This window comes from Panthera pardus, unplaced genomic scaffold (genome assembly GCF_024362965.1).
Source record: "Panthera pardus isolate Hobbes unplaced genomic scaffold, ASM2436296v1 HiC_scaffold_6, whole genome shotgun sequence".
NCBI lineage: Eukaryota > Metazoa > Chordata > Mammalia > Carnivora > Felidae > Panthera > Panthera pardus.
The window spans coordinates 71,775,954-71,788,421 of record NW_026526991.1 but is presented as its reverse complement, the minus strand read 5'-3'; the positions used below and the strand labels follow the sequence as shown (position 1 = coordinate 71,788,421).

Below are 12,468 nucleotides of genomic sequence, written 5' to 3'. Positions count from 1 at the left end.
CATGTCCAGCATTGCATGTAATATAAAATACTGTTTGAACTTTTTTATTAAAAAAAGCTTTTGAGGGGCGCCTGGGTGGCTCAGTCGGTTAAGTGTCCGACTTCAGCCCGGGTCATGATCTCGCAGTCCGTGAGTTCGAGCCCTGCGTCGGGCTCTGCGCTGATGGCTCAGAGCCTGGAGCCTGCTTCCGATTCTGTGTCTCCCTCTCTCTCTGCCCCTCCCCTGTTCATGCTCTGTCTCTCTCTGTCTCAAAAATAAATAAACGTTAAAAAAAAAAAATTAAAAAAAAAAAGGCTTTTGAAAAATTCTGAAATCTTTGCTTCTCATCATGAATTTTGTTAGAAAAATCCTTGCATGGTATTCCTAGATAAGATAGGGACTTTCTGAAAATACAGTCTTGCTTCATCAGATTGCTCCAGTCATCTTTATTTCCTTAAAACTTTTCATATAAATATAGAATTTTCCTTAAGAATAGATGCCTATTATAGAGGTGAGATGGTAATAATGTACTTATATTTGAACAATCTCAAAACATAAAGAGTTTAATCTTCATTGCTAGGTACAGAGCTGTCATTAGGAGTTTTTTTGTTTGTTTTTGTTTTTCTGTTGCTGATTAACAACTTTGGAATGATTTTATTTTTATTTGGAAAAAACGGTTTATTAAATATATGACTAAATATGATTCAAGTTTTACCATATGCATTTTACAATCCTAAAATAACTTTGAATAGAGGAAAAGGTTGCATGTAAAGTAATAAGCTCTCTATTCATGCAAGGGTTTAGACATGCATACTTATGCCACCATCCCTCCAAATAAATATATACAAACCAACAAGGACGATATAGAATGAAATTGTATGGTTTCTTGGAATTGTAGAAATCAGTGATTCTAATTTTATGAATAACAAATTTTAATTTAGAGAATGCTATAAATTATGTTTGCTGATTTTGGCTTAATGTTGAATTTGTTTAGAAGCTCAATGTTTGCTTAGATTTAATTGAAACCTCTTTGAAAGATAATTTTTATAAGAGCCTGTGGGTTCGTTTATCTATTATATATTATGTAAACTATAATTTAATTAAAAAAATTTTTTTTTAACGTTTATTTATTTTTGAGACAGAGAGAGACCGAGCATGAACGGGGGAGGGTCAGAGAGAGGGAGACACAGAATCTGAAACAGGCTCCAGGCTCTGAGCTGTCAGCACAGAGCCCGACGCGGGGCTCGAACTCACGGACCGCGAAATCATGACCTGAGCCGAAGTCGGCTGCTTAACCGACTGAGCCACCCAGGCGCCCCTAAAATATATGTTTTAATGTAATATCTAACATACTAAAGAAAGAAACCACCTTATAGCCCCATGGGAAAAAATTAGGTAGATCATTTTAGTTCTTAAATAGATATGAACTATTAATTTTATTTTTTCTCAGCACATTAACAAATTTCCTACCCACTGGGAAATTTGAATAAGACACAGTAATTTAATGATTGAATAGTTGCAGTTATTAATGCTAAGAAGTTATTTAAGTGAATAGACACTTTGAGGAATTGTGTTTCACATGGACATTAAAAAGGTAATCAAAACAACAAATATTTTTGAGTACATAGTGTGTCCTACACATTGTACTAAATTTTTTACAATCTGCTTTTTGCTCAGTCTTCACAACAGCTCCTTGAGGTAGGTAATAGTATTAATCTATTGTATTGACGATGAAACTGGACATAAAGATGGTATAGTAATGCCCTGAATGTTGGGCTTTATTTTGGGCTTCATGTTTTTATTTTGTCCAGTCAGTTAATTTAAATTGATCATGGCTTATACTTTGATTGCTTTCTAATTTCTTTCACATATATTTACTCTGATACTGGTAGAAGACATACCATGAATGTTCAAGGCGAGATTATTTATAAATACATGTCGTGTAGCTCTCTAGTCCTTACTTGTTGATAACCATTTTGTTCAGTTATTTCACAGCAACTCCTAACCTAACATAGGTGTTCTTCTCCCTCTGTCCAATTTCCCAGCCTCCCCCCCAAAATCCACTTAGTTGCTCAAACTTTATTTTATTTTAAAGTTTATTTATTTTGAGAGAGAGAGAGAGAGAGCAAGCGAGCACATGGGAGGGACAGAGTGAGATAGAGAATCCCAAGCTGGCACTGCACCACCAACACGGAGCGTGAGCCTGACTCAGGGCTTGAACTCACAAACTGGGAGATCATGACCTGAGCCAAAACCAAGAGTCCAATGTTTAACTGACTGAGCCACCCAGGTGCCCCTAACTGCTGAAACTTTAAAACATTAACAACTTACTATTTTGAAAATGAGTTCAAATTTTATATTGGGTTTTCTTTTGCTTCTAGACTGTGAAGTCAAAGGCTGTTTTCTCTCCAGCGGTTCTGGAGAAATAGCAGTGTTTCCTCTTGATGATTCTAGCTCAATATTCTATCTCTGTTTGCTGTTGCTTAAGTGTAAAGATTTTGTATTTCTTCTGAATAGTATACTTCAAACACATTAGACTAAAGGTGTGTGCTATCTTAAATGGTTTTGTTTTTAAAATTCTTAGGCAATTAGGATTAGAGCTATGTAACATTCTTTCCATAGTTTATTTTTTATTAAAATAATAATATGTATTTTTTCTTTTATGATTGATTTTTAGTATTGCTACTTGTTATTTTAAGCACCTGGCTTCGTTGAACAATTTTATTTCCTTTAATCCATGTGAAAACATTACTATTAGTTATATTCATGTTATTTCATTAATGCATTTTTGTTTGTTTATACATTTACTCTATTTGATTAAGGATAAGAACTCCTGTGCTTTTAAAAAACCTTTCCAAAACCAAATAGAGAAGTTAGTGATTTTTATATATTTCTTTTTGTCTGTTTTAGGATGGCTACCATAGAGTAGTTAATATTGTGCCAAAGAAACCACCACTGCTAGACAGACCTGGTGAAGGAAACTACAATAGATATTACAGTCATGTTGATTACCGAGAATATGACGAGGGCCGCAGTTTTTCTCATGATCGAAGAAGTGGTCCACCTCACAGAGGAGTATGTAAATTTCCCCCGTGTACTAATTGTTATATTTTATAAGTTTAAAAATCATGTAATTTTTGAAATTTATGTGATTGGCCATGAAGGCAGGTGAATAAACACTTCCTGCTTGATGCTCTGTTGACTTCCCTGCTAGAGCTGTCAAATGGGAACTGGTAGTGGAGAATCTTGGGATAAAGTGGGTAAGCCATTCTGGATAGCTCTATCTAAATGACATTAATTCCAACTAACCTGTGTTTTTATCCCCTAAATTGGAAAGAATTTGCAGAAGCAGATAAAGGTAATCTATGTATTGCCTTGGTACTCAAAAAAGTGATGAGCAGGTGGTTACCATCTCTTACTGGAGGTACTCACTTATAATTACTTTATTTTCATTCATGATGAAATGCTGTGGGTGAGGTTGGATTAAGGTTGTTGAACTTTAGTCTCATTTTTGTTGTACTTATTAAAGTCTACTTACTCAAATTAGAAAGCTCTCACAACACTGTCCTATATATAATAAGCACTTTTTAAATGTTAGCTGTTATTACCATTGTTATTATTGTATTTTGTTTCTTCTGATAATCTTTAATACTCTAGAAGTATGTATTACATGTTGCAACAATCTGTCATTGAACTTGACTGCAACTATTCCTTGATGTAGTTCCTTTGACTTGGCTTGTGTGTTTACCTCACTCCTCTGCCAGACTGTTTTTCTACATTTTCTCTTTTTTCCCTTTGCCTACTGTATACTATTGTAATTTACAGTACATATTCAAACGTTTATATTAAAATTTGACCTCACATTGGCTGTTGGAATTACTTTCCATACTTCACCCTTAAAGTCATTTACCCAGGATTGTGTGTATATATGTATGGAAGTCCAGTTCTCTGATTACTCCATCATGGTGACTCTTAACAATTCTAAAGTAGTAATGAGACTATTCAGTGTTTTCTTGTAGTTTTAAAGTTGGGAGTGCACAGCTTCTTTCTCATAGAATTGATTCGTGTTTTTTTCAATTTTTAAATGTTGTGCTGTTCCTTTAGGAAGACGAATTTGGTGTAGAAAAGTAAACATTATGCATTGTCTCTATCCTAGAAATACTGGACTTTGCCTTTGGAGTTACTCTTCCAGGTAGTCTGAGGAAGAAAAAAATTTGGCCTTGCATAAGATTGTTATCCCTCTTGTGAAAACTAAATGTGGCCATTTAATATAAATAGGGAATTTTGGATTCATTGGACCAATTTGTATTTGAACCCTCATGAATATGATTTTTTCCCCTAAAACCTGGTAGCATAATAGTGCCTCAACAATAGTTTTTTTATTACAAATTGTGTTCATTCGTACTTTGTGCAACATTTTCTCTTTAAATTCTCTTCAAACAAAAATAACCCCACTTGAGATCCTTAGAACTCTCGTGATACTAAGTTATCTTGAGTTCAGTTATATAAACTAACTTTATCCAATATCTTATTAGAGCTGTTGAATTTTCTTTATCTTTTTGTTATATTGTTTTTTGTTTCTTTGTATTTACTGTTGAGAAGAAAAATGATGAATACATAATTCTTATGTAAGAGTAGAGTATATGATACTAAAGAGGAAGATGAAAATAGTATTTATTTTAGCGGAATAAGTATTTCTGATTATAAATAATTCACATTATATTGTTCTACATATAATTTTAAAGTAATTGGGCGTGGATTACTGTGTGTGTGTGTGTGTGTGTGTGTGTGTGTGTAACGTACCTTTCAAATGTACTGTTTTAGAGGACAAAATGCTTGTTTTGATTAATCTTATACTTAGTGCCACATGTTGCTCTAATTTAACTTATCAGTAGGTGATGGTTTCCTATTATATTGTTTCCAAATTATGGATTTTAATGGGAGTCAAGATGAGAAAAAATTTGAACAAGTGGGAAAGTAACAAATGTTTCCTGGTCTTGAATTTGAAACTTGGTGAAAGAACTTGACAGAACGAAAATAAAGAGACCTGTGTGCTTGATTAAATTTAAATCGAACCTTTGTTCATATAGCAGTCCTTAGCTGTTGTGATGTTGGTGTATGTTTTTGGCAATAAGGCTGTTAGGCCTACCAAAGAAGTACCGTAAGCATTTTCATGCAGATAAATGGTTCCGCAGGTTGTCAGTCCGCTAAGTCACTTGTTGATATGGGTGACTTGCTGTATCTTTTTTTTCTTCTTCATGCCTTTGAAGCTCAGATTTAGAGAGGTGTTTTTGTCCTCATTTTATTTTGGTCTTAGAGACTCGTTTCCAGTAGTACTATTAGATGTATCCTACTTGACCTAAATAATATAAACAAATGTCTAAGGAGCTCTTTTATTTTACAGGATGAATCTGGCTACAGGTGGACAAGAGATGATCATTCCACAAGCCGACAGCCTGAATACAGGTAAAAAGATAAACATAGTACCGTAACCACTCCAATACTTGATTCACTGAGACGTCTGAGGTTGAAATCTAACCTCACTGCTTATAGATGAAATATTTTTAATTAGGATTTAGAATTTTGAAAGCAACAAACATTATATTTTTGTGATTAATATAATAGCACTAATAGCTAACATTCTGTATCTATTGGCATTTTGTAATTGATAACAAAAAATAGTGTTTGAACTATTGGTATATTCTTATCAAATTATTAAATTATCTCTAATGTGTGATGTGGATTATAAGGTATCTGTTTACTTAATTAGAAAGTTAAGGCTTTTTTTTTCCGTCTAGAATATTTGAGTCATTACAAAGTTTCCTTTATTCTTATTTATTTATTTTTAAATATTTATTTTTGAGAGCATGAGCAGGGGAGGGGCAGAGAGAGAGAGGGAGAGAGAATCCCAAGCAGGCTCTGTACTGTCAGCATAGAACCCAGTGCAGGGCTTGATTCCATGAACTATGAGATCATGACCTGAGCCAAATTCACAAGTCAGACACTTAATTGACTGAGCCACCCAGGTGCCCCCAGAATTTCTTTTACTATAAGGCATTTTCTTAGTTGCTTTATTTTGATAAGTAAAGTTCTATTGGAAAGACACATTTTGGAAGGACCTCAGTCGTTGTTAGCCTTGGTTAATTATAGAGACTCTGATAGAATAGTTAGAAAAAAAAAGATGGACAGATTTAGTCAAGTTTTTTTGTTGTTGTTTTTAATAACTTCACAAAGGAAGTAGTAGAAGTTCTTAAAGGAGCATTTTAAAGATTTCTTGTGAACTGTCAGAGAATAACCTATGGAGAATGGAAAGGCATCAACTGCTACAACTCTAGGTGCCAGAAGTAGACAACAGGATTCAGTGGATTAGAGCAAGGCAGTTTATTGCTCACAGCCCAGCAGTCATCAGGGGCATTGGCATGGTAGTGCTGGTTCCCTGCCCTCAAGTCCCATAGAGTCGTGTGGTGGGCAGAGATGGTGGTCGTGCATAAAATGGGATGCACTGCAGCTGAGGAACACAATGTCAAGAGCTTGCTACTTTTTTGTAGTAAACAGGAAGCAAGCAAGCCAGCCTTCTTTCACCGAGAGTGAGTAGTCACGTGGTGTTTATGCTGTGGTCACCTTGACGTATTTCATTGTATGACCAGTTATAGAAACTGTTCAGTGTCAGCAGATGGTTAGGTCTTGCAATTTGGAGTACACGGTAGGGATGTGCAGGGATGGTCTGAACCCATGGCGGACTGCCTCTCTCAAAAGAAATAATAGAGAAAATAGATGCTGAAAAATACTTTTTTTTTAAAATTTATTTTGAGAGAGAGAGAGAGAGAGAGAGAGAGAGAGAGAATCAATCCCAAGCAGACTCCATGCTCAGGTCAGGTCAGGTCAGGTCAGGTCAGTGTGGAATCTCACTCAGGGCTTGATCCCATGAACCATGAGATCATGACCTGAGTGGAAAGCAAGAGTCAGATGACTTAACCGACTGAGCCACCCAGGTGTCTTGATACTTTAATAAAATTTAATTACTGTGCTAAACTTAACACAGTAATTATAAAGACTTTTAACTACGAGTGGAAGAGAATTTCCTTTATCTAATAAATGGGGATTTGTACTGAATGATAAAGTTAGAAGCATTTGCTTTAAAATGAGAATGAAGCAAAGATGCCTGTTATCACTGCTTCTATTTATCATGGTAATGGAGGCCTCAGCCTCTACAGTTAGACAAGAAAAATATATAAAAATTATAAGGGTTAGAATGAAAGAAGACTTTTTACAGATGATAAATTGTCTATGTAGAAAATCCAAGAGAGTCCATCACTATTAGAACTATTAGGAAATTAGCAAAGTTTAGTTTAATAGCTGTTAGCATAAGTTAGAAAATGTAATTTAAAATATTTGCTCTGGCGTAAAAACTATAAGGAGTGATAGGAATAAATCTAACAAAATTGTGTGAGACCTATGTAGTTGAAATGGCACGTCATTTCTGAAGGACACTGAAGACCTGAATAAAAGGAGCAACATAGGGGCAACCGGGTGGCTTAGTGGGTTAAGCAGCCGACTCTTGATTTCAGCTCTGGTCATGATCTCTCAGTTCGTGGGGCTGGGCACCACATCAAGCTCCATGCTGACACCAAGGATCCTACTTGGGATTCTCTGCCTGCCCCCGCGCTCTCCCAAGCCTCCCCTGCTCATGCTTTCTCAAAAAATAAGTAAACATTAAAAAAAAAGGGCACAACATGTGTGTGACATCCGTGGTTGGGAAGAGACTGTATCACGAACATACCAGTTCTCAAATTCAGGTGTTCCTAATTTAGTTTGGTTCCATTCCAAATTCTAGATTTTTTTCCCATGGAAGTTGGCAAGTTGTTTCTAAAATTACCATGGAGTAAAGGGCCAAATGGCAAAAATAGCCTTGAAAAAGATGTGAAGACTCAATATACTATCTATCATAACTTCTCAAGCTGTAGTATTGTAAACTGTGAAACAGAATAGGGAGTCTAGAAACAAACCTAGAGTATATCTAGGAATTTGGGATATAGCAACAGTGGCACTTCAAATCAAATGGGGAAGGAATGCAGTGCTGGGTCAAGCTGCCATCATTTGGGGGAGAAAAAGTGAAATTGAAAACCTGGTGTGTCAAAATATCTGGTGTAATGAAGTCCTAAATATGAAAAGCAAAAGTGTAAGAAAAACTCTTTTGATTAGATTAGCTCATGGCTTATATTCACTCTAAAGAAACAGTTCTCAGGTTGATTTTTAGTTACATTGTTTTTCAGTTTTTAAAATAATGGTATGTTTCTATCTTTATTTTTCCTTCTTGTCTTTTTTAGCACTTTTTTATTTTCCTGCATGTGTATATAATTTTACATAAATGAAATAGGATATCATATATGGGACTCCTCGTTTCCCACAGTCATGTTAACAGTTTGGTGTATGTTCTATGTTTTTCTCTATATTCACAAACATTTGGGGTATTTGTTGTTAATGAGATCATATTATGCATACTCTTCTGTAAGTTGCGTTTCTCATTCAGTGGCTTGTGGAAATCCCTCCAGGTTATTTGGTTTAACTTTTATTTGAATCTTTTTAATGGCTGAGTTCTATTCCATCTTGTGGACATACCAAATAATTAGTTGTTCATCTGTTGATGAATATTCACTTTGTTTCCAGTGCAAAGTTTTGTCGTAATAAATCTGAGTATATAATGTCATTGTGAAATAGTACTTTGCTTTCTATGTGATAGACTGTCAGAAGTGGAATTTCTGGGTCATAGGGCAGATATATTTTACATTTTCATAGACAACACTTATGTTTCTATTTTTGAAAAAATCTAACATTTTAATTTGGTTACTTAGTTTATTTTTCTTATTTATAAGTATAATATAAGTAGCATTTTGGAATTTCTTTTTTTGTTGTGATTCCTAATTGCTCTTTTCTTTCTTTTTTTAATTTAAATCCAAGTTAGTTAACATACAGTATAATAACGATTTCAAGAATAGAATTTAGTGATTCATCAGAATTTTGGAGTTTCTTTTAAGAATTGCTGTAACTGTGTCCCATAGATTCTGATAGATAGCATTTTTTTTTTTTTTTTTTTTTTTTGCTGATTCTGACACAGTATATTCTATTCATTCTGTGATCAGAGAGTGTTGCCTGTACTTATACTCTGTTGTTTGAAATTTTTTGGTATAGAGTTCATTGTATATGGTATATTCATTCATTTGATAAATATTTATTGGGAGACTGGTATATGTCAGGTTTTCTTTTAGCTCCATGGATAAAAAGGTTCTCTTATTGGCCTACATTTTAATATGAATTGTAGATAGTAAACAGATAAAAAACAAAACCTAATTCTTATGAAGAAAAATAAAACAGGTTAGTGTTGTATAGATGGCTTCTTCCACATTTTCTTGTACCTTCACTTGATGTCTGGGTGTCTTCAGTAACATTTCAGGTATTACGTTATCACAGAAGCTACTGCTTTTACAGGCTAGCATCATTCTGTCTGTACATTGTTCCCTTAATTAGGTGGCCTCATTGAAGAGTTCCAAGCTTAAAGACTTTGTGAATAGGAAATAACTTTGTTCTAGGGGGAAAATAGCTGCATTGTAAACCATGCAGAGGGTGGTTGTAAGAGAATATTGTTCTGAGTATTTAGGAAAATATTTTAATTTGTGTTTTGTTGGAGTGTACGTGATAATTCTTTGTATCGTGGAGAGAAAATATTAGGATATTTAGGACATTTATTTGAAACCGTTTTTAAATTTATAGAAAAGTTGCAAGAATAATTTTAAAAACTGCTATAATCTTCCACCAGAGACCCCCAGTAATGTCTCCCACAATGCCCCAATAATGTGTATTTTAGCAAAAAGATCTATTCTGAATTTACAGGTCATATTTTTGTAGACTTCTTTAATCTGGAACAGTTCCTCAGTCTTTTCCTTGATTTTTATGGCTCATTGTTATGGGCAAGATGAATATAGGGTGGACATTTTTTAGAATGTTTTCAAATTTAGGTTTGTCTAATGTTCACGATTAGATTTAAGTTATGCATTTTTGTCAGGGCAGTCCCTGAAGTGATGCTGTATTCTTTTTATTGCATCCTGTTTGGTTGCGTAGGTTGTCATTTCATCCCCTTTTTGGTATTGTTGACTTTTATCACTTAAGATGGGGTCTGCAAAATTTCTTCACTGTGAAGTTAGCCTCCTCCCCTGAAATTAGTGTTCTGTGGGAACAGAAATAGTTTGAAACTATATGAGTATACCATTCTTCATCCCATTTTCACCCACTAGTAGTAGCCTGAATTATTATTTTTAAGGTTATTTATTTATTTTGAGAGGGGGAAAGGGAGAGAGAGAGACAGAATGAATGCAGGAGGGGCAGAGAGAGAGAGAGGGAGACAGAGAATCCCAAGCAGGCTTGGAGCCATCAGTGCAGAGCCCCATGTGGGGCTCAAACTCATGAACTATGAGATCATGACCTGAACCAAAACCAAGAGCCGGACGCTTAACTGACTAAGCCACCCAGGTGTCCTGGCCGAATTATTAATATAATGGTTTCTAATGGTGATTTTGTAATAGATTGTTCTTTCTATATTATGCATGCTGTTACCTGGTATCAATTGTGAGAAAGAGCTTTCTCTCCATCACCTTTAAGAAAAAACAAAACTTTGTTTATATCAGTATGGGTTCATGGATTCCTTTTTTACTCAGTGTGTTACAGTCTGTTCCTATCATTATTTTGATGCCTAGAGTTGGTCAGTGAGAATCCCTTCACGGTAGCTTCTGTGTTTTTTTCAAAAAATACTTTGTTGTAGTGACATATGTATGATATAAAATATGCCTTTTTCACAGTTTTTAAGTATACAACTCACTGGCATTAATTACATTCACAATGTTGGATAACCAGCACCACTATTTTCAAAAAATTTTTTTATCATCCCAAACAAAAATTATACTTTAACTGTCAAGCAATAATTCCTTGTGCTTCCTTAACCACAGACCATGTCAACAACATTCAACTTTTTGTCTTTAAGAATTTTTCTATCCTAGGTATTTCATGTAAGTGGAATCATACAGTATTTGTCCTTTTATGTCTGGCTTCTATCACTTAGCATGATTTTTTTAAAGTGATTTTTAAGTGTTTATTTATTTTGAGAGCAAGAGAGAGTGCCTGAGTGGGATTGGGGTGAGAGAAAGGGAGGGAGAGAATCCCAAGCAGGCTCTGTACTGTCAGCACAGAGTCTGACATGGGGCTCAAATCCACAAACCATGAAATCGTGACCTGAGCCGAAATCACGAGTTGAATGTCCAACCAACTAAGCCATCCAGGCACCCCTAGCATGATGTTTTCAAGGTTCATCCGTGGTGTAACATGTTAAAACATTGTTCCTTTTTATTGGTGAATAATATTCCATGTTATGTATTTACCATATTTTATTGATTCATCTTCTGTAGGATACTTGGGTTGTTTCTACCACTTGGCTCTTGTAAATAATGTTGCAGTGAACATCGACACATAAGTATCTGTTTTGAGTCTCTGTCTTAAATCCTTTTGGGCTTGTACCTAGGAGTGGAATTGCTGGGTCATATGGTACTTGTCTGTTTAGCTTTTTGAGGAACCACCAAACTGATTTCTGTAGTGGCTGTACCATTTTACATTCCTACCAGTGTATGAGGTTCCCAGTTTCTTCACATACTCACTGCCACTTTTTATATTCCTTTTATTGTGTGTGTGTGTGTGTGTGTGTGTGTGTGGGTGTGGGTGTGTGTGTGTATGCAAGGGCATTCTGTTAAGTGTTTAAAATTTTTTTTTAATATTTATTTATTTTTGAGAGAGAGACAGAGCGTGAGTGGGGGAGGGCCAGAGAGCGAGGGAGACACAGAATCTGAAACAAGCTCCAGGCTCCGAGCTGTCTGCACAGAGCCCGATGCAGGGCTCGAACTCACAAACTGTGAGATTATGACCTGAGCTGAAGTCAGTCACTTAACTGACTGAGCCACCCAGGCACCCCTTTGTTAAGTTTTTTTAAAAATTGAAACCTGGATTACAGTTCTTTCAGGTTCTAGTTATTTTGTAAATATGATATAGCCATAACAAGTTATCGCCTAAAATATTCACAGGCACTGTCTATGTAATGAAATGATTGATTCATTTATTCATTGTGTATTTTTTAAACTATTACATGGTGTTGTGAGAATGAAAGTGAGTAAAAGCTAGTAGAAGGAGGTTATGTTCTTTGTGGTCAGAGAAGGGAAAGAAGAAATACTCTGAAATAACTAATGTAGAGGAGAGTGGGGTGGGTTGTACTTTCTGTGGTAAGTAATGACACTGAAGGAATTCAGAAGAATGATGCTAAGTAGGATGATGAGGACAGACTGAGGAGGAGGGATCATTTGTGTTGAATCCTGAAGGCGGGTTAGCATTTCTGTGGGAAGAGATGGATCGAGCTGAAGGCAGACTATTTAAGTGGCTGGCACATGATAAGCAAGT

General features: G+C 35.4%; 1 protein-coding gene across 7 annotated transcripts in view; it reads left to right on the top strand.

Moving 5' to 3' along the window:
• The window catches only part of PPHLN1 (periphilin 1), a 139,604-nt gene that overhangs the window by 22,628 nt on the left and 104,508 nt on the right, over nucleotides 1-12,468 (top strand). For 4 of the 7 annotated variants that reach the window (XM_019452479.2, XM_019452480.2, XM_019452477.2 and 1 more), the window contains 2 exons: nucleotides 2,890-3,054; nucleotides 5,384-5,445. In XM_019452479.2, the coding sequence (XP_019308024.1) occupies nucleotides 2,890-3,054; nucleotides 5,384-5,445 (227 nt within the window). The remainder of the gene's footprint in view (nucleotides 1-2,889; nucleotides 3,055-5,383; nucleotides 5,446-12,468) is intronic. The other 3 variants (XM_019452482.2, XM_019452484.2, XM_019452481.2) reach the window with 1 other exon arrangement.